A 23950-nucleotide genomic window follows, 5' to 3' on the forward strand; every position below is an offset into this window, starting at 1 on the left:
AACACAGGGGTGTCCAGGCGTTTGGAGGGCGGATGTCTGACGTCAATCCCGGGACCTTCATCGCTGGATCCTTCGCACAGGGTAAGTCTGACCCTGGTCTTGTTTTGCAGGAAACTTTTTTAGCATAGCAGGGCTGCACAAGTGATCGCAGCCCTGCTATGCTAAAATACACTGCCCCTTAGGCGGCGTCAAGTTGTTCGCACGAGCAACAAAAAGTTGCTGCTACGTGCGATTAACTCGGAATGAGGGCCCATATGCTGTAAGTGGCCACAAGAAACCTTATTTAAAATGCATGCAGCCATAGGAATCATTGTGCCTTATAACCAATGCAATTAGGGATATTGCTGGACCATTCAGGGAATGAGGGAGATTTCTACTATTTCAGGGAGTCTCCTTCAGAATGAGGGAGGGTAGGCAACTATGGTACAATACCTCATCTTTAGGATAGCGGAACCAAATGTGGAGTATTAATACATAATACCATTATTAGGAATTGGAGAGAAATTTGTTTAGAGGTGCTCATGTGGGTTAAATTGCAGCTGTTTAACAGCTGCTTATGTTGATTAAGTAATAAATGCATTATTTTCTACATATAAGTATGCTACAGTAATATACACAGAAAATCCTGTTAGCTTTGAGGTCCACATCACCTGAATATTTGTGGTCAGTGATAGTGGATCTGGGTATGCCCAATGACTATATTGAAATTACACTGTGCTACATGCTGTACATGCCATGCTTCTACTACTAGACACTTGTGCAAAACCCAGCTGGCAGCTATTTTATATCCACCAGGGTGATGTCTTTAATTGTGTCAATAAAGTTATTCATAGTAGTGTCATTTCTGTTTGAGGCCTAAAATTTAAGCAATGTTCCCACCCTGAGTGATCTTATTATCCTACACATTTTAGCAACTTCTGTTCCTGTACATATTGATTTTGCAATGTTATTTATGTTTAAAATGTCTATCTACATATTGGTGAACTTTCCTCGCTTTTTTTCTTTATTTTAAACTATTCCATTCCAGCTATATTGTTCATGTGGAGTTTGTATATTCTCCCCGTGTTTGTGTGGATTTCCTTCGGGTACTCCGGTTTCTGCCCATCATCTAAAAATATACTGGTAGGTTAATTGTCTGCCAACAAAAATTAACCCTAGTGTAAGTGTGTGTGTACATGGGCAGGCTAGATGGGGCAAGTGATTCTTATTTGCCGTCTATGTTTCTATCTATATCTTTCAGTGTCAACAGGTATATCATTTGAGGAAAAAGTTGATGTTGGCTAGATGATAACATTCCTAAGTTCCTGAGAGAGTACTGCTCCCAGGCCTAACCCGTGTAACCCTTGTAACTGTTTCTGCAGCTCATACATCCAGAATGTAAATTCGCTGTATTATAGTTGACCATTATCTGAGTATGTATGCCTAATAATTAGAGAATATTGCTTTTTTTTTTACACCATGTATAATCTGTAGACCAGATAAAAGCAAACACAGTGGAGGTACAGTAGCTATTTAGTGGGCTCAAATAATATTCAGAAGCATGCAGCCTGTACATTCACTAGGAACCACTAAGATCACGGAAGCATTAGGCACATCAGGCATGAGGCACATCAATGAGGCATTAAGGATATCACTGAGAAATGAGTGGTATGTATCAGGGATCCCAGTGGAGCCAGCAAACAGCACTTATCTGTAAAGTATATCTTTAAATATATGTTTTTCCTTGACACATAAAAGAACCTGTGTGGACATGACATATTCCATTTGCAAGCCACCAAGTTAGTGACCTTGCCCATCTATGAGAATTTTTTTTACATTCACATTCGTTAAAAATAATGACATTATATACAGCAGCAAGATAAGATTCCTTCCAGGAAACAGACGGTGATCAGAGAGAAAGATTCCGCTGTGCTGGTGAATTGGGAACCACAAGTACACATCTGTCTCCCATAATGCTCTGAGTCCAATCCTTCACTCTTGGTGGTAGACTGGTATCTGCTCTAGTTTGACTCTGTAATTTATCCTGGATTGCCCACTGGAAAATGAGTAAAATACTGTACTAGTTATATTATAGTTTATAATAAACTGTTTATCGTGAAGTTCACAACAAGAATGATGCATCTATGTATCAACCACAAAACCTCCTCCAGCTCAGAACACGTAGAAAAATATATATAAAAAGTGTCCTTTGGTTACTGCAGATTAACTTCAGTTCACAAAATAAATGAGTTTAGCGCTGTATAGAAGAGCCTCCTCCTTCCTCTTAGGAAACGCTAATGAGTCCATGTTTTCACTATGAGGTTCTAGCACCACTGCGGATGGATAATTGCACCCCTTGGCACTAGGCAAAGGGTTCAGCCAGTTCCTGTTAACTACAGCAGCAAGGATAAGGATATATATAGAGTCAGACTATATAATAATAGTGAATTTGAGTGCAAATGTAGTTACTTCCGTGCGTTCTTGTCACAGAGTCTATTAACTAATAGAATACTGTGACTGGCACTTGAGCTTTGTCCTCCACACCACACAACCTTGTATTTTACCATCCTTGTAGCTGGACGCTTTCATAAGGTGTTTGAGATCTTTCCCGCTGATCATAGTCTTGTCATTTGCATTGTTAGGAGGGGCTCCGGCAGTGTTGGCCCCTGAAGAATACAGTGTCAGGGAGGGGAGAAGGACTAACGTCCAGCAGTCTATTGGTGTGAGGGGGAAAGCTATGCCACACCAGACTCCTTCTCTTGTAAATTGTACTCTCTGCTCTTTTTTACCTTCCAGGCAATGAAACTCAACAGCAAGATTCCCAGAGCCTTGTATCCCATCTGGAGACCAAGGTACCTGTAGAGAGACAAACGTTGAAGAAAATAAAGAGCTATACTCCATATATGTTTTTTTTATATTTCCTTTCCCACTATGGACATCCCCAGTTAGGCAGCCCTGCTTCCTAATATAACACCTTTGTGAGGCAGGCTGCAACTCTCTCAGGTTCCCATGCAGAGTTGCACGTAAATTGGCTGCATTTACACTACCATTAAGCACATGGCACTAAATGTGGATATTCACTTTTGTGCCCCTATCTGAATGCTTGATTAGATGGCTGTCATCATTACTGGCACGCACTACCAGCACTATCCTTGGGCCTGATTCGGAGTTGTACGCTAATTCAATTGCGATTGCAATTTTGTAGACTACGAGGCAGGTGAAACAAAATCCCAGATAAGTTGCATCTCACGTCTGCTTATCGGGGCTAATAGGATAGCCCCCGATGATACAATTAGCCGCGGTAATTGACTGCAGCTAATTGGATACCCCCTATGTACAGTATGGCTTTCAAAACAAGTAAAGTACCAGTTTAAGCAAATTAAATAACACAAGCATGGTGAGAACTAAGGGGGGTGCATCTCTCACTCCTCCCCGTGTTAATATACAGTATATATAGTAGTCCTTCAATTAAAAAAGAAAAATAATTTCTTTGCTTCAGATGAGGAATTAAAGTCTGTGCTCTATTTATTGATAAAAAAATGTTAGTATACCTGTTCCGCAGAAGATCATTATTGTAATATCGGCACGCTCCTCTTTTCTGGTTGCAGGATGTAGCCCAATGAATGCAGGCAGAATCAATGACAAACCCAAAGAGAGCCGGAGCAGGCAGCCAAGCTGAGAGACAAACATACACACATCACATTATTGAGGCAGATGGGCCTATTTATTAAACTGCAGCAAGGATCTGTGATTTTCTACTAACCATAGCTATAGAAAATCACCTATCACCAGAATGTACATTGTCTTTGGGCAAGCTTGAAAACCCGATCACGCATCATGGACAGAAGACTTGAAAAGTCAGACTTTGGCTTTCAGTTCCAGTAATAATGGCTTTCAGTAATAATAATTTCTCTAACGTCCTAAGTGGATGCTGGGGACTCCGTGAGGACCATGGGGATTAGCGGCTCCGCAGGAGACTGGGCACAACTATAAAGAAAGCTTTTAGACTACTGGTGTGCACTGGCTCCTCCCACTAAGACCCTCCTCCAGACTTCAGTTAGATTCTTGTGCCCGGCTGAGCTGGATGCACACTAGGGGCTCTCCTGAGCACCTAGAAAGAAAGTATACAGGTTGAGTATCCCATATCCAAATATTCCGAAATATGGAATATTCCGAAATACGGAATTTTTGGAGTGAGAGTGAGATAGTGAAACCTTTGTTTTTTGATGGCTCAATGTACACAATCTTTGTTTAATACACAAAGTTATTAAAAATATTGTATTAAATGACCTTCAGGCTGTGTGTATAAGGTGTATATGAAATAGAGATGAGCGCCTGAAATTTTTCGGGTTTTGTGTTTTGGTTTTGTGTTCGGTTCCGCGGCCGTGTTTTGGGTTCGAACGCGTTTTGGCAAAACCTCACCGAATTTTTTTTGTCGGATTCGGGTGTGTTTTGGATTCGGGTGTTTTTTTCCAAAAACACTAAAAAACAGCTTAAATCATAGAATTTGGGGGTCATTTTGATCCCAAAGTATTATTAACCTCAAAAACCATAATTTACACTCATTTTCAGTCTATTCTGAATACCTCACACCTCACAATATTATTTTTAGTCCTAAAATTTGCACCGAGGTCGCTGTGTGAGTAAGATAAGCGACCCTAGTGGCCGACACAAACACCGGGCCCATCTAGGAGTGGCACTGCAGTGTCACGCAGGATGTCCCTTCCAAAAAACCCTCCCCAAACAGCACATGACGCAAAGAAAAAAAGAGGCGCAATGAGGTAGCTGTGTGAGTAAGATTAGCGACCCTAGTGGCCGACACAAACACCGGGCCCATCTAGGAGTGGCACTGCAGTGTCACGCAGGATGGCCCTTCCAAAAAACCCTCCCCAAACAGCACATGACGCAAAGAAAAAAAGAGGCGCAATGAGGTAGCTGTGTGAGTAAGATTAGCGACCCTAGTGGCCGACACAAACACCGGGCCCATCTAGGAGTGGCACTGCAGTGTCACGCAGGATGTCCCTTCCAAAAAACCCTCCCCAAACAGCACATGACGCAAAGAAAAAAAGAGGCGCAATGAGGTAGCTGTGTGAGTAAGATTAGCGACCCTAGTGGCCGACACAAACACCGGGCCCATCTAGGAGTGGCACTGCAGTGTCACGCAGGATGGCCCTTCCAAAAAACCCTCCCCAAACAGCACATGACGCAAAGAAAAAAAGAGGCGCAATGAGGTAGCTGTGTGAGTAAGATTAGCGACCCTAGTGGCCGACACAAACACCGGGCCCATCTAGGAGTGGCACTGCAGTGTCACGCAGGATGTCCCTTCCAAAAAACCCTCCCCAAACAGCACATGACGCAAAGAAAAAAAGAGGCTTTTTACTGATATTTGGTGTTTTGGATTTGACATGCTCTGTACTATGACATTGGGCATCGGCCTTGGCAGACGACGTTGCTGGCATTTCATCGTCTCGGCCATGACTAGTGGCAGCAGCTTCAGCACGAGGTGGAAGTGGATCTTGATCTTTCCCTAATTTTGGAACCTCAACATTTTTGTTCTCCATATTTTAATAGGCACAACTAAAAGGCACCTCAGGTAAACAATGGAGATGGATGGATTGGATACTAGTATACAATTATGGACGGGCTGCCGAGTGCCGACACAGAGGTAGCCACAGCCGTGAACTACCGCACTGTACTGTGTCTGCTGCTAATATATAGACTGGTTGATAAAGAGATAGTATACTCGTAACTAGTATGTATGTATAAAGAAAGAAAAAAAAACCACGGTTAGGTGGTATATACAATTATGGACGGGCTGCCGAGTGCCGACACAGAGGTAGCCACAGCCGTGAACTACCGCACTGTACTGTGTCTGCTGCTAATATATAGACTGGTTGATAAAGAGATAGTATACTCGTAACTAGTATGTATGTATAAAGAAAGAAAAAAAAACCACGGTTAGGTGGTATATACAATTATGGACGGGCTGCCGAGTGCCGACACAGAGGTAGCCACAGTCGTGAACTACCGCACTGTACTGTGTCTGCTGCTAATATATAGACTGGTTGATAAAGAGATAGTATACTCGTAACTAGTATGTATGTATAAAGAAAGAAAAAAAAACCACGGTTAGGTGGTATATACAATTATGGACGGGCTGCCGAGTGCCGACACAGAGGTAGCCACAGCCGTGAACTACCGCACTGTACTGTGTCTGCTGCTAATATATAGACTGGTTGATAAAGAGATAGTATACTCGTAACTAGTATGTATGTATAAAGAAAGAAAAAAAAAACACGGTTAGGTGGTATATACAATTATGGACGGGCTGCCGAGTGCCGACACAGAGGTAGCCACAGCCGTGAACTACCGCACTGTACTGTGTCTGCTGCTAATATATAGACTGGTTGATAAAGAGATAGTATACTCGTAACTAGTATGTATGTATAAAGAAAGAAAAAAAAAACACGGTTAGGTGGTATATACAATTATGGACGGGCTGCCGAGTGCCGACACAGAGGTAGCCACAGCCGTGAACTACCGCACTGTACTGTGTCTGCTGCTAATATAGACTGGTTGATAAAGAGATAGTATACTACTAATATTATATATACTGGTGGTCAGGTCACTGGTCACTAGTCACACTGGCAGTGGCACTCCTGCAGCAAAAGTGTGCACTGTTTAATTTTAATATAATATTATGTACTCCTGGCTCCTGCTATAACCTATAACTGGCACTGCAGTAGTGCTCCCCAGTCTCCCCCACAATTATAAGCTGTGTGAGCTGAGCAGTCAGACATATATATAATATTATATATAGATAATAGATGATGCAGCACACTGGCCTGAGCCTGAGCAGTGCACACAGATATGGTATGTGACTGACTGAGTCACTGTGTGTATCGCTTTTTTCAGGCAGAGAACGGATATATTAAATAAACTGCACTGTGTGTCTGGTGGTCACTCACTATATAATATATTATGTACTCCTGGCTCCTGCTATAACCTATAACTGGCACTGCAGTAGTGCTCCCCAGTCTCCCCCACAATTATAAGCTGTGTGAGCTGAGCAGTCAGACAGATATATATAATATTATATATAGATAATAGATGATGCAGCACACTGGCCTGTGCCTGAGCAGTGCACACAGATATGGTATGTGACTGAGTCACTGTGTGCTGTGTATCGCTTTTTTCAGGCAGAGAACGGATTATAAAGTAAACTGCACTGTCCTCACTAGTAAACTCTCTCCACTCAGTCTCTACACTTCTACAGTAACAGTACTCCTCCTAGTCAGCTCCAGTAAATCTCTCTCAGTCTCTTATAATCTAAATGGAGAGGACGCCAGCCACGTCCTCTCCCTATCAATCTCAATGCACGTGTGAAAATGGCGGCGACGCGCGGCTCCTTATATAGAATCCGAGTCTCGCGATAGAATCCGAGCCTCGCGAGAATCCGACAGCGTCATGATGACGTTCGGGCGCGCTCGGGTTAACCGAGCAAGGCGGGAAGATCCGAGTCGCTCGGACCCGTGAAAAAAAACATGAAGTTCTGGCGGGTTCGGATTCAGAGAAACCGAACCCGCTCATCTCTAATATGAAACATAAATGCATTGTGTGAATGTAGACACACTTTGTTTAATGCACAAAGTTATAAAAAATATTGGCTAAAATTACCTTCAGGCTGTGTGTATAAGGTGTATATGTAACATAAATGCATTCTGTGCTTAAATTTAGGTCCCATCACCATGATATCTCATTATGGTATGCAATTATTCCAAAATACGGAAAAATCCCATATCCAAAATACCTCTGGTCCCAAGCATTTTGGATAAGGGATACTCAACCTGTATTTAGGTTTTTTATTTTACAGTGAGATCTGCTGGCAACAGACTCACTGCAGCGAGGGCCTAAGGGGAGAAGAAGCGAACCTACCTAACAGGTGGTATAGTTTGGGCTTCTTAGGCTACTGGACACCATTAGCTCCAGAGGGATCGACCGCAGGACCCGACCTTGGTGTTCGTTCCCGGAGCCGCGCCGCCGTCCCCCTTACAGAGCCAGAAGCAACGAAGAGGTCCGGAAAATCGGCGGCAGAAGACTTCGGTCTTCACCAAGGTAGCGCACAGCACTGCAGCTGTGCGCCATTGCTCCTCATGTACACCTCACACTCCAGTCACTGATGGGTGCAGGGCGCTGGGGGGGGGGGGCGCCCTGAGGGCAATATATGACACCTTGGTTGGCAAATATACATCATATATAGTCCTAGAGGCTATATAGATGTAAAATTACCCCTGCCAGTATTCCAGAAAAAGCGGGAAAAAGTCAGCCGAAAAGGGGGCGGGGCTTCTCCCTCAGCACACTGGCGCCATTTTTCCCTCACAGTTCCGCTGGAAGGAAGCTCCCTGGCTCTCCCCTGCAGTCTGAACACTACAGAAGGGTAAAAAAGAGGGGGGGCACTAAATTTAGGCGCAGTATAGATAATATATATATATGATATATATAAAAAAGCAGCTATAAGGGAAAACACTCATTGATAGTGGGATCCCTGTGTTATATAGCGCTCTGGTGTGTGCTGGCATACTCTCTCTCTGTCTCCCCAAAGGGCTTTGTGGGGTCCTGTCCTCTGTCAGAGCATTCCCTATGTGTTTGCAGTGTGTCGGTACGGCTGTGTCGACATGTTTGATGAGGAGGCTTATGTGGAGGCGGAGCAAATGCCTGTAAACGTGATGTCACCCCCTGCGGGGTCGACACCTGAGTGGATGGTGCTGTGGAAGGACTTACGCGACAGTGTCGACTCCTTGCATAAAAGGTTTGACGACATACCTATTGTGGGACAGCCGGCTTCTCAGCCTGTGCCTGCCCAGGCGTCTCAAAAGCCATCAGGGGCTCTAAAACGCCCGCTACCTCAGATGGCTGACACAGATGTCGACACGGATACTGACTCCAGTGTCGACGACGATGAGACTAATGTAACCTCCAGTAGGGCCACACGTTACATGATTGAGGCAATGAAAAATGTGTTGCACATTTCTGATGTTACCCCCGGTACCACAAAAAAGGGTATAATGTTTGGAGAGAAAAAACTACCAGTAGCTTTTCCTCCATCTGAAGAGTTAAATGAAGTGTGTGAAGAAGCGTGGGCTTCCCCTGATAAAAAGCTGGTAATTTCTAAGAGGTTACTAATGGCGTACCCTTTCCCGCCAGAGGATAGGTCACGCTGGGAAACATCCCCTAGGGTGGATAAAGCACTCACACGCTTGTCAAAGAAGGTGGCACTACCGTCTCCGGATACGGCCGCCCTGAAGGAATCTGCTGATAGAAAGCAGGAGGCTATCCTGAAATCTATATATACACACACAGGTGTTATACTGAGACCGGCTATTGCTTCAGCCTGGATGTGCAGTGCTGCTGCTGCGTGGTCAGATTCCCTGTCAGAAAATATAGATACCCTAGACAGGGACACTATATTGCTAAACGTAGAGCATATAAAAGACGCACTTTTTACATGAGGGATGCACAGAGGGATATTTGCCGGCTGGCATCCAAAATTAGTGCAATGTCCATTTCTGCCAGGAGAGGGTTATGGACTCGGCAGTGGACAGGAGATGCAGATTCCAAACGACACATGGAAGTTCTGCCTTATAAGGGTGAGGAGTTGTTCGGGGATGGTCTCTCGGACCTCGTTTCCACAGCAACAGCTGGGAAGTCTACATTTTTACCCCATGTTCCCTCACAACCAAAGAAAGCACCGTATTATCAGGTACAGTCCTTTCGGCCCAATAGGGGCAAGCGGGTTAAAGGCGCGTCCTTTCTGCCCAGAGGCAGAGGTAGGGGAAAGAAGCTGCAGCATACAGCCAGTTCCCAGGAGCAAAAGTCCTCCCCCGCTTCCTCTAAGTCCACAGCATGACGCTGGGGCTTCACAGGCGGAGCCAGGTACGGTGGGGGCCCGTCTCAAAAACTTCAGCAATCAGTGGGCTCGCTCACGGGTGGATCCCTGGATCCTTCAAGTAGTATCTCAGGGGTACAAGCTGGAATTCGAGACGTCTCCCCCCCGCCGTTTCCTCAAATCTGCCTTGCCAACCACTCCCTCAGGCAGGGAGGCAGTGTTACAGGCAATTCACAAGCTGTATTCACAACAAGTGATAGTAAAGGTGCCCCTACTTCAACAAGGAAGGGGTTACTATTCCACAATGTTTGTGGTACCGAAACCGGACGGTTCGGTGAGACCCATTTTAAATTTGAAATCCTTGAACACATATATAAAAAAATTCAAGTTCAAGATGGAATCGCTCAGGGCGGTTATTGCAAGCCTGGACGAGGGGGATTACATGGTATCACTGGACATCAAGGATGCTTACCTACATGTCCCCATTTACCATCCTCACCAGGAGTACCTCAGATTTGTGGTACAAGATTGTCATTACCAATTCCAGACGTTGCCATTCGGTCTATCCACGGCTCCGAGGGTCTTTACCAAGGCAATGGCCGAAATGATGATACTCCTTCGAAAGAAGGGAGTTTTAATTATCCCGTACTTGGACAATCTCCTGATAAAGGCGAGGTCCAGAGAGCATTTGTTGGTAGGGGTAGCACTATCTCGGGAAGTGCTACAACAGCACGGCTGGATTCTAAACATTCCAAAGTCACAGCTGGTCCCTACGACACGTCTGCTGTTCCTAGGGATGGTTCTGGACACAGAACAGAGAAAAGTGTTTCTCCCGGAGGAGAAGGCCAAGGAGCTGCCATCTCTAGTCAGAGGCCTCCTAAAGCCAAAACAGGTGTCGGTGCATCACTGCACGCGGATCCTGGGAAAAATGGTAGCTTCCTACGAAGCGATTCCATTCGGCAGGTTTCATGCAAGAACCTTTCAGTGGAACCTGTTGGACAAGTGGTCTGGATCGCATCTTCAGATGCATCGTCTGATAACCCTGTCTCCAAGGACAAGGGTGTCTCTGTTGTGGTGGCTGCAGAGTGCTCATCTTCAAGAGGGCCGCAGATTCGGCATACAGGACTGGGTCCTGGTGACCACGGATGCCAGCCTTCGAGGCTGGGGAGCAGTCACACAGGGAAGAAACTTCCAAGGACTATGGTCAAGTCAGGAGACTTCCCTGCACATAAATATTCTGGAACTGAGGGCCATTTACAATGCCTTAAGTCAGGCAAAACCCCTGCTTCAAAACCAGCCGGTACTGATCCAGTCAGACAACATCACGGCGGCAGGGCGGCACGAGAAGCAGGACGGCAATGGCAGAAGCCACAAGGATTCTCCGATGGGCGGAAAATCACGTGTTAGCACTGTCAGCAGTGTTCATTCCGGGAGTGGACAACTGGGAAGCAGACTTCCTCAGCAGGCACGACCTCCACCCGGGAGAGTGGGGACTTCATCCAGAAGTCTTTCAAATGATTGTAAACCGGTGGAAAAAGCCACAGGTGGACATGATGGCGTCCCGCCTAAACAAAAAGCTAGAATGATATTGCGCCAGGTCGAGAGACCCGCAGGCGATAGCTGTGGACGCTCTAGTAACACCGTGGGTGTACCGATCGGTTTATGTGTTCCCTCCTCTTCCTCTCATACCAAAGGTACTGAGGATATTAAGGAGAAGAGGAGTAAGAACCATACTCATTGTTCCGGATTGGCCAAGAAGAGCTTGGTACCCGGAACTTCAAGAAATGATGTCAGAGGACCCATGGCCTCTACTGCTCAGACAAGACCTGCTGCAGCAGAGGCCCTGTCTGTTCCAAGACTTACCGCGGCTGCGTTTGACGGCATGGCGGTTGAACACCGGATCCTGAAGGAAAAGGGCATTCCGGAGGAAGTCATTCCTACGCTGATTAAAGCTAGGAAAGAAGTAACCGCAAACCATTATCACCGCATATGGCGAAAATATGTTGTGTGGTGTGAGGCCAGGAAGGCCCCAACGGAGGAATTTCAGCTGGGCCGTTTCCTGCACTTCCTACAGTCAGGGGTGACTATGGGCCTTAAATTGGGTTCCATTAAGGTCCAGATTTCGGCTCTATCGATTTTCTTCCAGAGAGAACTGGCTTCACTACCTGAAGATCAGACTTTTGTTAAGGGAGTGCTGCATATTTAGCCCCCTTTTGTGCCTCCAGTGGCACCTTGGGATCTCAACGTGGTGTTGGATTTCCTGAAGTCACATTGGTTTGAGCCACTGAAAACCGTGGATTTGAAATATCTCACGTGGAAAGTGGTCATGTTGTTGGCCTTGGCTTCGGCCAGGCGTGTATCAGAATTGGCGGCTTTGTCATGTAAAAGCCCTTATCTGATTTTCCATATGGATAGGGCAGAATTGAGGACTCGTCCCCAGTTTCTCCCTAAAGTGGTATCAGCTTTTCATCTGAACCAACCTATCGTGGTGCCTGCGGCTACAAATGACTTGGAGGCTTCCAAGTTGTTGGATGTAGTCAGGGCCCTGAAAATCTATGTTTCCAGGACAGCTGGAGTCAGAAAGACTGACTCGCTCTTTATCCTGTATGCGCCCAACAAGTTGGGTGCACCTGCTTCAAAGCAGACTATTGCTCGCTGGATCTGTAGTATGATTCAGCTTGCACATTCTGCGGCTGGACTGCCGCATCCTAAATCAGTAAATGCCCATTCCACGAGGAAGGTGGGCTTTTCTTGGGCGGCTGCCCGAGGGGTCTCGGCTCTTCAACTTTGCCGAGCAGCTACTTGGTCGGGGTCAAACACGTTTGCTAAATTCTACAAGTTTGTCACCCTGGCTGAGGAGGACCTTGAGTTTGCTCATTCGGTGCTGCAGAGTCATCCGCACTCTCCCGCCCGTTTGGGAGCTTTGGTATAATCCCCATGGTCCTTACGGAGTCCCCAGCATCCACTTAGGACGTTAGAGAAAATAAGAATTTACTCACCGGTAATTCTATTTCTCATAGTCCGTAGAGGATGCTGGGCGCCCATCCCAAGTGCGGATTGTCTGCAATACTTGTATATAGTTATTGCTTAACTAAAGGGTTATTGTTGAGCCATCTGTTGAGAGGCTCAGTTGTTATCATACTGTTAACTGGGTATTGTATCACGAGTTATATGGTGTGATTGGTGTGGCTGGTATGAGTCTTACCCGGGATTCAAAATCCTTCCTTATTGTGTCAGCTCTTCCGGGCACAGTATCCTAACTGAAGTCTGGAGGAGGGTCTTAGTGGGAGGAGCCAGTGCACACCAGTAGTCTAAAAGCTTTCTTTATAGTTGTGCCCAGTCTCCTGCGGAGCCGCTAATCCCCATGGTCCTTACGGAGTCCCCAGCATCCACTACGGACTATGAGAAATAGAATTACCGGTGAGTAAATTCTTATTATTATTATTATTATTATTATTATTATTATATAATTGCTATAAAAACAATATTATGTTGAAAATAATTGTGCATTGAAAATACTTTATTTAAATAATAATTAATAAACCTTTTTTAAATTGATTCTCTTCTGTATTCACAATCCTGAGATGGCATTAAGAGAAAAGGCTGGTAGATGTCAGTCCCTGCAGCAAGTGTACTGGCGGCTGGCAGACCACCCGTACGTACAGCCAGATGCGCCACTATACAGGTTGAGTATCCCATATCCAAAATGCTTGGGACCAGAGGTATTTTGGATATCGGATTTTTCCGTATTTTGGAATAATTGCATACATTAATAAGATATCATGGTGATGGTACCCAAGTCTAAGCACAGAATGCATTTATGTTTCATATACACCTTATACACACAGCCTGAAGGTAGTTTTAGACAATATTTTTAATAACTGTGCATTAAACAAAGTGTGTGTACATTCATACAATTCATTTATTTTTCATATACACCTTAAACACACAGCCTGAAGGTCATTTAATACAATATTTTTTATAATTGTGTGTATTAAACAAAGTTTGTGTATATTAAGCAATCAGAAAACAAAGGTTTCATTATCTCAGTCTCACTCAAAAAATTCTGTATTTCGGAATAATCCATATTTTGGAATATTTGGATATAGGATACTCAACCTGTATCTGCAGATATATCGGCCATTGGCTGTGCTAAACAACCAATGCGATATGTCTGTGAACAATGTTGTCCACAGGCTAATTGGGTGTGCACACGAGACGACCCGCTTGTGATATATCAGCCATTATATTGAGCTGTACTTCTATTTTTGGCGGTGACCCCTTGATTGTATAGGGCGCAGCCCTGTTGCCGTCAAACACCCAATGGGGATAGGGGTTTTGCCCTCTTGAAGTGGAAGGGGAAATAACAGTGTTGCTTCTTAATTAACTTTAAATATACAACTTGTGGCTCTTGAAGCTTTTCCAGTTGACCAGATAATTGTATCCCCTGGTGTGTGATGATAACACTCACCTAAAAGCCTCATAAGAAGAAATTGGACTCCAATTGCAAATGATTTATCATCCTGTGGCACCACCCTAAAACAGCGAGAACACCTCATCAGTCAGATATTTTTATTTCCATTATCAGCAATAATGATGTCTATTAAATCTCCAAACCTTAAGACCATCATGTACGTAGGATTATGAGACAGGCAGGCGATGAACCCAGCAAAGGAGATGAGGAAAATGACAGGAAGCAGGAGGTAGTCACAACTGACAGGACAGGATCCTGATTTAGCGGTTCCTCCTGGGGAGCCTTTACTAATACACAAGCAGCCGTCATATATCTAGAATAACAAGACAGGAAACCAAGGTGGTTATTCAGTGGAAAGCTCAGCCATCTGATAAGCATCGGTACTGTCTAATGATAACACCCGATAAAGAGCTCTCAGGAATGAAAAGTATGTGAAGTGGTGTACTCACGGATGAAGAAGTATTGTATGAGCTGCAGCCGGCATGGCACGGAGACAGGTATTCCACTCCATCAGACCCACACACAGGGTGGAAAGCATATTGTGGACATGAACATCTCTGGTTGCACGTCATATTCATACTGCAAAGCATCACAAGCTTACAGCTATATCAAAGATTTAGAGCTTCCGTCATCATGTTACAACTGTGTACTCGTTCAAAGTTGAATAAACATGTAGATCAGTCATCAACTTATCTGTGCCCAATAAGTATACTGCTAATGCTTATCAATGTTTTTTTCTTTAAATTGAGTTGGAATGGAACGTGATAATTAATAATCTCTCATTGTAGCCCTGCCAAACATTTTGGGCACGATTCAATTCGATGACAGTTGAATGTCAAGTAGCTCCAGGGGTTATTCAATACAGTGTCCTGTTACACCCAACAACAGGATTTCTTCTCACACCCCTGGAGGGGTGCGAGCAGAAATCCGACAAAAGTGCCAGCGCAATGCTGATATCTGCCTTTAGTCCAGGAGAACGGGCATTCTCCGACTTACCACTGCGCTGTATTGAATAGCCCCGGGAGCTAATTCCCGTCACTATCCAACTGTCATCAAATTGAATCGTGCCCTTTGAGGTGTGTTTGGTATTTGGAGAAATATTAAGAAAAAGATTTCAGCAAACACACAAATAATACCATTCACTTTTTTATTTTTTATCTATAATAGATAGATAATAAAATAAAGGGTCAGGTTTATTTACATTTTATCAGCTACTAGATCAGGCAGCATTGTCTGTTAAGATGCCCAAGTCCAGGGTGATTCAGCAACTCAACAGGGGGTCTCTGTCAGATTTGGGCCTACACATCTGTGCATGGCCCCATCTGAAAGACACCGATCAGACATGTAAGGTTTAGCGTGGTCGCATGATGACCGGTAAACAAAGCAAGTGCTGAACTGATGCTGTGTATATGCGCGTGGCAACTATTCAGTCGAGAGATGGACTGGGGCAGCCCAGCAGCTGTTGAAGCACTGGGCATATCTCCAGCTTAACCAAGATGGGAAGGCGTGGCTCGTGGGTACGTCAAGACCAGCTCCCTTTATGAGAGGTCACACCTATTGCTGTGAGGCCACACACCTTTTCAGATGCACGCACCTTAAATGCACGCAGGAGTCCCGATTTATCATCTGTATGATTTTTAGCAGAGATTTGTGGCCAGTTAGACCTACATTTGCATTATTTGCCATGAAAACCACAGCATATACAACTCGATCTACAGAAAAGTGTCTTAGGGGGACATTTACTAAGTAGTGATAAGAGCGGAGAAGTGAGCCAGTGGAGAAGTTGCCCCATCAACCAATCAGCAGCTCTGTATAATTTTATAGTATGCAAATTATAGGTGTTACTTCAGTGCTGATTGGTTGCCATGGGCACTTCTCCACTGGCTCACTTCTCCGCTCTTATCACTGCTTAGTAAACGTCCCCCTAAGTTTGAAAAAAGCTATTGCCTAATAAGCAACGGGTTTGAACAAATTAGTTACATAGGTCTTAACAGAAAAGGTAAAAGAGAGATTGCAGAAGATTGTGATTCAGCTGGATTTACATGTACACGTTTTGTACCTGTCACTGGGGATCCCCAGCTTCTGTGTGGAGCAGCCCATGAAGAAAAGAGGTACACAGAGCATAACAGAGAATAGCAGGACTCCCAGAGCAAAGCGAGGAATGACCTTCACTGAGAAGCAGTATCTCTTCATAATGATTCCTCCAATCAGCATCCCCAGAGCAGCGAATGGCAAGTTGACAGCACCTATGCACAACAGATTATGTTGTTGGTAGTTGAACAAGAACAAGATAATCCAATCCTGTCATTTTGGTGTTTTACAAATAAATCATTAAATCAAGTGGATCAATATATTGTAATTTCTGTGGGTCCGTGTGGGATAACTTTAAAGGCTTTGGGGGTAATTCTAAGTTGATCGCAGCAGCAAATTTGTTAGCAGTTGGGCAAAACCATGTGCACTGCAGGGGGGGCAGATATAACATGTGCAGAGAGAGTTAGATTTGTGTGTGGTGTGTTCAAACTGAAATCTAAATTGCAGTGTAAAAATAAAGCAGCCAGTATTTACCCTGCACAGAAACAAAATAACCCACCCAAATCTAACTCTCTCTGCAAATGTTATATCTGCCCCCCCTGCAGTGCACATAGTTTTGCCCAACTGCTAACAAATTGGCTGCTGCGATCAACTCAGAATTACCGCCTAAATCCATATGTAGGCTAATATTGCCTGCATAATATTGATAGTGGGTTAGTGAATATATATCATTAACAGGATGCTATTTGTGTGTCACCACATTTCCCGAAGTGACATTGGGGTCTATTCAAGAAGCAGTGAAAAGAATGGAGAAAAAAGACCAGTGGAGAAGTTGCCTTTTGCAACCAATCAGCTTTGAAGGAATCCTTTATCAAGTACATATAAATGTAAGGGAGATGCTGATTGGTTGCCATGGGCATCTTCTCCACTGGTCTGTTTCTCAACTCTTTTAACCGCTTCATGAACAGACCCCATTATGCTTTGCCAGAAATGTTTTTTTTCTCTCAGGTGTGCCTCAACGCCTTAATGATCTGCACACAGGTGGAAGATAAGAGCAAAATGCCATTGCTGTGACTGACCGATGAGGAGGTTGGCGTATGAAGCGCTGGATCCATACTGCTTTTCTAAGTACTTGTTGAGGAAGGTGGACAGAGCAGCAATGACCGAGGAGAAGCTGCACTGTGCTAGGACCAGGATCAGGAAGAGGGGATTCATGAACAGGCGTATAAAGTATCGCGGGAACTCTAGAAAAGATGAACATTTTGGTTACTTTTTTAGGAGCACATTCACTCACAGTGTTTAGGGAAATATCATTACAACCCTGGCTCTGGTTTCCCTTATTTCTGTTTATTGTTAGCCTTTCTAGGGTTAAATTACGTAAATGTTCATTTCCCAAAAATACACTATTTGCAGACAGCGTCAGATTTATACTCTTACTAACCTGTGTCTCTGGCATGCGCAGTGACACACAGATCAGTGTCATGTGCCCACCACGGGAGGATTATGAAGGAGAATCACAGCACTGCTGGAAGCCCTGCCCTCTTCTGTACCACGTGGGGTGGCCCCCTCATGCAATACCCACATCGTGATGCAGTTCCTCCCTTCCCCTGCCAATGGTCAGATATCTGACACAACCCTCGACCAGGGGTAACCCCCGTATACCGTCATAGACATATCTGTCAGCCAGATATACTGCATACTTTAGATTAAACCAGTATGCATCAAATCCAATCATTCCAAACATAAAAAGGGGGAGAGAGAGTAAAGAGCGGAAGAGTGAAAAACGGGGAGAGACAAAAAAGGGGGAGTGCAAAATAAGATGGAGTGAGAGGAAGATGGGGGGCACAGAGAGAGACAATTTTGCATGCTCGCAAATAGTTGTGTATAAAACAAAAGCATATAACATTAACAGGCAATCCATAAAGTCAGTAGTTGTGTGGGCTGAACATATCATTGACATACAGTATTACTTCTTAGGAGCTATTGTCACACAAGCCATAAAGTGCCTCATCTCGCAATGAAGTCACTAGTTCCAAGTGAATTAATATTGGTTTCCCACAAAGTGGTTCCTCCAATGTTGCAACAGTTGTCAATTTAGCCTCACAAGGTGAAAATTGTTCCCAAAAATGGTCAATTACCTATGTAACGTCTAATTAATTAGAGTTGTGGATACTATTTGTTGTCAGGAAAGTATAAAATCTTATTTTAACATTTAGTTAGTGGATCTGTTACAACCACCAATTTACTGGGACAAAAGGGAATATTCAGCTACCTGCTTGGTTTGTAAAGGATTAAAGTAGTTGCCCCTATCTGTAACATAATTTGATTGACTTGTTGCATTGATGTTAGATAATGATTAGTTGTTTATTTAAAATAAGCACGTGTCCTCTCAACACGTATCGACCAGTTATGCCAAGTTGGCAACACATATTCAAGAATCTCATTGCCAAAATCTTACTTGTCAGTGTTTGTCAACTGCTGTGATTGGCTGTTAGTAGTGGGAGAGAGCCAGGCCTGCTTTACATGCATGACTGTTCACCCCAGGGCACAACAGAGGATTTAAAAAAAAACATCCAATACATAAAGAAAAAAAATTGTTTTCGTTTTTGAGCGGTGTATAATAACAATAAAAAAACACTAATAATTTTTATTTCACAACAAATCAAATAACTATATATAAGTAAAAGACAACTCTGCTGAACCTTTTCACCACATTTTGTTTTCTTGTAACCTATTTACTTACAGTATACCTTCATTTTTTTTTATCCGAATAGTAATTTATCAAACTTATGAATTGTTTGGAATAAAGTTATATTTTAGAAACAGTCAAAGTTATACCTTCTTGGATGTTGAATGCTAGATTGTCAGCAGCACTATCCCCCAAAGGTATATATTAAAATTATTAGATACATAAAACTTCCACCATATTAGGGACAACATACATTTGTATACATAGAAATAAATTCCAGTAAGAATAGTATTATCTGTTTTTGGAAATCTCTTAATAAAAATTCTGACACCTATCAAATAATTTTCTACAATATACTTTTGTATAACATTTATCAGAATTCCATCAACTAGTGTACGCATGCCCAAAGTCAGGCTGTAATATCTATAGTTGCCTGGTTCCCGAATTTGTTCTCTATGTAACGATTGGTAACACAACTGCTTTGGCCAAGCTTGCAGCTTCACCCAGTTATGAGGCAGTTCATAAATATAAGGCAGAGCCATCACTGAACTTAGGGGGCTATTCAGGTTTGTTAGCAACTCAAAACAGTTAGCAATTGGGCAGAACCGTGCTGCACTGCAGGTGGGGCAGATATAACATGTGCAGAGAGAATTAGATTTGGGTGGGGTGTGTTCAAAATGAAATCTAAACAGTGAAAAATAAAGCAACCAGTATTTACTATGCACAGAAACAATATAACCCACCTAAATCTAAACCTCTCTGCACATGTTACATCTACCCCACCTGCAGTGCAGTATGGTTTTGCCCAATTGCTAAGTTTTTTGAGTTGCTAACAAAACTGAATAACCCCCTTAGGGGGACATGTACTAAGCAGTGATAAAAGTAGAGAAGTGAACCAGTTGAGAAGGTGCCCATGGCAACCAATCAGCCGCTCTGTATACTTTTATAGTATGCAAATTATAAATGTTGCATCAATGCTGATCGGTTGCCATGGGCAACTTCTCCACTTGCTCACTTCACTTTTATCACTGCTTAGTACATCTCCCCCTAAGTCATTTGTATAGTTGGTGGATAGGTGCTTTCTCTGTCTAAACCTTATTTCTGAATATCTGCACATCCTCCTGTACAGAAGTAACATCTTATGGACTATTGCTGCACAACCTATGCTCGCCATTCCTTTCCTTCTTTGTGGATACAGGTGACAAATATAAAAAAACATTTAATGTTCTCATTAATCTTCTACTGCTATTTTTCCACATTCATTAGTTGGTGGCGCAATATCAGTTTTATTAGTCTTACTCTATGCATTGAAAAATATTTTATATGATTTGAATATACAGAAAGCTTCTCTGATCTGATTAAACATTCTCTTTCCAAAACGATTATGTAGCACAAAGTAATCTAGGCTGACATTTATTGCAAAGCATTGACCAAAGTCTTGGTTCTTCTACTTTTACTAGTCACTTGGAAGACTAGACACTTGGAAGACTAAATTTAACCCCTTCAGTGGTGAGTTTTCAATTTAAAAACACACCTTGGGGGGTCTTTTTTTCAGTCAGTACCTTACAGATGTCTCTTCCCCAGTCAGTACCTTACAGGTGTCTTTTACCCAGTCAGTGTCGTACAGGTGTCTCTTCCCCAGTCAGTACCTTACAGCTGTCTCTTCTCCAGTCAGTACCTTACAGGTGTCTTTTCTTCAGTAAGTACCTTACAGGTGTCTCTTCCCCAGTCAGTACCTTACAGGTGTCTCTTCTCCAGTCAGTACCTTACAGGTGTCTCTTCTCCAGTCAGTACCTTACAGGTTTATTTTCTCTAGTCAGTACCTTACAGGTGTATTTTCTCCAGTCAGTACCTTATAGGTGTCTTTTCCCAAGTCAGTACCTTACAGGTGTCTCTTCTCCATTCAGTACCTTACAGGTGTCTCTTCCCCAGTCAGTACCTTATAGGTGTCTTTTCCCAAGTCAGTAACTTACAGGTGTCTCTTCTACAGTCAGTACTTTACAGGTGTCTCTTCTCCAGTTGGTACCTTACAGGTGTCTCTTCCCCAGTCAGTACCTTACAGGTGTCTTTTCTCCTGTCAGTACCATACAGGTGTCTTTTCTCCTATCAGTACCTTACAGGTGTCTTTTCTTCATATATCTACACATTAGCCTACATAGATACCCTCCCATGGAAAGGTAACATAGTAACATAGTATCTGAGGTTGAAAAAAGACAATTGTCCATCGAGTTCAACCTATTTGTGGTGTCCTATGCATGATGATTTGACTAAAATTTCTGACTGATGCTGCTGTCAGCCATTGCATTTTATCCCTATTTATAGTAACTATAATGCATGACTATGCACCATACCCCTGGATATCCTTATCCAATAGGAATTTATCTAACCCATTCTTAAAGGTGTTGACAGATTCCGCCATTACAACTCCCTCGGGCAGGGAATTCCAAACACGTATTGTCCTTACCGTGAAAAAGCCTTTACGACATATTGTGCGGAATCTCCTTTCCTCTAACCTGAGCGAGTGTCCACGAGTCCTCTGTGTTGATCTAACCAAAAACAGGTCCCGCGCAAGCTCTGTGTATTGTCCCCTTATATATTTGTAGATGTTGATCATATCCCCTCTTAGTCTCCGCTTTTCCAATGTAAACATGCCTAGTCTTTCAAACCTTTTTATCATATAGACAAACTATCACTTCTATCCTTCCAAAACATACTAAATCAGATTCACTACCCAGTCCTAACTTTCCTCCATCCAAGTTATATCCACTACATAATAATTCTCTTCCAACATCATTCATTCTAGTTCACATATTTTGGTTGCAAAATGTTTAGCATTATTTTTCATTCATTTTATATTCTTGCTGACAAATTTAGATTTATGTACCTCCTTACCTCCTCATCTAAGCCATCCATACCTTTTAATGAGGCCCTGTCTATTGGAACTGCTATCTTCACCCTCCATCCAATACCCTGCTGTCTAATGCTCCTCTTCCCCTGTATAGCTCAACCCTCCCACTAAGGTATAGCCACCTCTTGCCTACATTTCTCAGCAATCTATCATTAAAATCCACTATATGCCAAACCTGAGCACTTGGGAGACTGCAAACTGTTTGGCATTTGTGGTCCTAGCAACAGATTACTGTTAGTAGCAGATAAGTCAGGATACTGTCCAGATGTGTTGAAGTTACACAAGATGTTAATATTATCATTTTAGGAGCTGCTTCTTACTGCAGCTGCACATACCTAACCAACTTTTAGTATATAAAAAGAATAATTATTCCATCGCCCTAAACTCTGGAATTACTTACCATGCGAGTCTCATCCTGGTTCTCAGGTGTGTAGATGGTTGCGATATTGGGTTGGGTACGGAATTCCAGCAGCGGGATCCCAACAGACAGAATACCGATGGATTGCAGTATTTTTACCCGATCCCTAATCCTACCACTAACTCTAGCCCACCCATCCTGCAGCCTAACACTAACCATCCCTTCTTACAGCCTAATCCTAACTGTCCACCCCTCTACAACCTAACCCTATTCGTCCCTCTAGTGCCTAACCCTATCCCTCCCTTTAGTGCCTAACCCTAACCCTCCCTCTAGTGCTTAACCCTAACCCCACGTACTTACTGTCAGGATCCGTCGGGATTCAGACAGAGAGCCTCTCCCAAGATGCTGGGGCCTCTCCAGCTGCAAACAAATTTGCAGTAGCTGATTAGGGAATGCCCAGAAAACAATCCCGACACGCCCGCGTTTTTCTAGCCACCATGTTTCCTACTCAAAATGCTGACAACTAGTCACTGACTTTGCAATGAAATCCTTTGTGCATGCGTTGTCGCTAATCAATCGCTGCGCATAGTTTCGCAGTGCAGCTTTGGCACATGCATTGTCGTTCCACTGCATTTGATATCCACATTGCGTGCACCTGAATCAGACCAATAGTCTGAGTTAGAAGCTCCAAACCGCAGCAGCTGACAACATTTTAATATAATTAGTTACCCACATTTTTTTTTGTTTCCCTTTCAACTTTAAATGCCTTTTCCAAAACAGATGTGAAATATACTTAAATCAAGTCCAAACAAGGTCCTCGAATTAAACTAAGTATGCAATCATCAGAGCAACTGCACTTTCAGTCAGGTACCAATAGAATTGAAAACTTCACTTGTGTTTTGCATTTTCAGATTTAAGGACAAATGTAAAAACCAGCGATTTGCGGCAGTCAGTGCGATTCCATAGAGATATTGTAGTCATTCCATTTAAAGTGGAAATTAGAAACATGTTTTGAAACTTTAAACTAATTGCTGCTTTTAATCTGATGACTATCTTGCCAGATCATGCAAATTGCTAGCTATTACATTTAGCCCTTAGCCCCAGTTAGAAGCACAAAACAAGAGTACAGTAGAGATGTCTAAATTATTCTAATACCCCTTTCAGACATTTGGGTCTATTCATGAATTAGTGAAAAGTGTGGAGAAGCGAATAGCAACCAATCAGCTGCAACGTATAATTGTATAGACTGCATTTTATAAATGTTACTTCAACACTGATTGGTTGCCATGGGCAACTTCTTCACACTTTTCACTGCTTCATGAATATACCCCATAGTTTTTCAACCCAGGAAATTGCCAGGGCTTGCGGCTCGACCCTTTGCTATGCCTGAACAGACCCGGCCCAGGTCGTATGTCCCGGTTCCATGACCCTGCTTGGGACTGATCTGGGTCGCCAGCGGTCTGAAAGGCATGACCTGGTTTATGATGACCTGAGTCATGCCTAAAAGAAGATGATTGGTGGACACAGTAGTGCTTACAGATGACATCATATCCAAGCGTCCACTGTTAGGCGGGAGACTCGGGTCACTGAAAGATCTGGGTCTGGTGTGAACGACGACGACCTGG

The 23950-nt window shown here is 43.4% G+C and overlaps 1 protein-coding gene across 2 annotated transcripts in view; it reads right to left on the bottom strand.

Annotated features, from left to right (window-relative positions):
• Positions 1-1494: 1494 nt before the first annotated feature.
• SLCO2A1 (solute carrier organic anion transporter family member 2A1) overlaps positions 1495-23950 on the bottom strand; it is a 69218-nt gene continuing 46762 nt past the window's right edge. For both annotated transcript variants that reach the window (XM_063915546.1, XM_063915547.1), the window contains exons 8-14: positions 17450-17614; positions 16399-16585; positions 14789-14918; positions 14483-14652; positions 14337-14401; positions 3531-3654; positions 1495-2835 (exon numbers count right to left, since the gene is read on the bottom strand). In XM_063915546.1, the coding sequence (XP_063771616.1) occupies positions 2715-2835; positions 3531-3654; positions 14337-14401; positions 14483-14652; positions 14789-14918; positions 16399-16585; positions 17450-17614 (962 nt within the window). In that variant the 3' untranslated portion in view covers positions 1495-2714. The remainder of the gene's footprint in view (positions 2836-3530; positions 3655-14336; positions 14402-14482; positions 14653-14788; positions 14919-16398; positions 16586-17449; positions 17615-23950) is intronic.

Source organism: Pseudophryne corroboree, chromosome 4, assembly GCF_028390025.1.
Source record: "Pseudophryne corroboree isolate aPseCor3 chromosome 4, aPseCor3.hap2, whole genome shotgun sequence".
Taxonomy (NCBI): Eukaryota; Metazoa; Chordata; class Amphibia; order Anura; family Myobatrachidae; genus Pseudophryne; species Pseudophryne corroboree.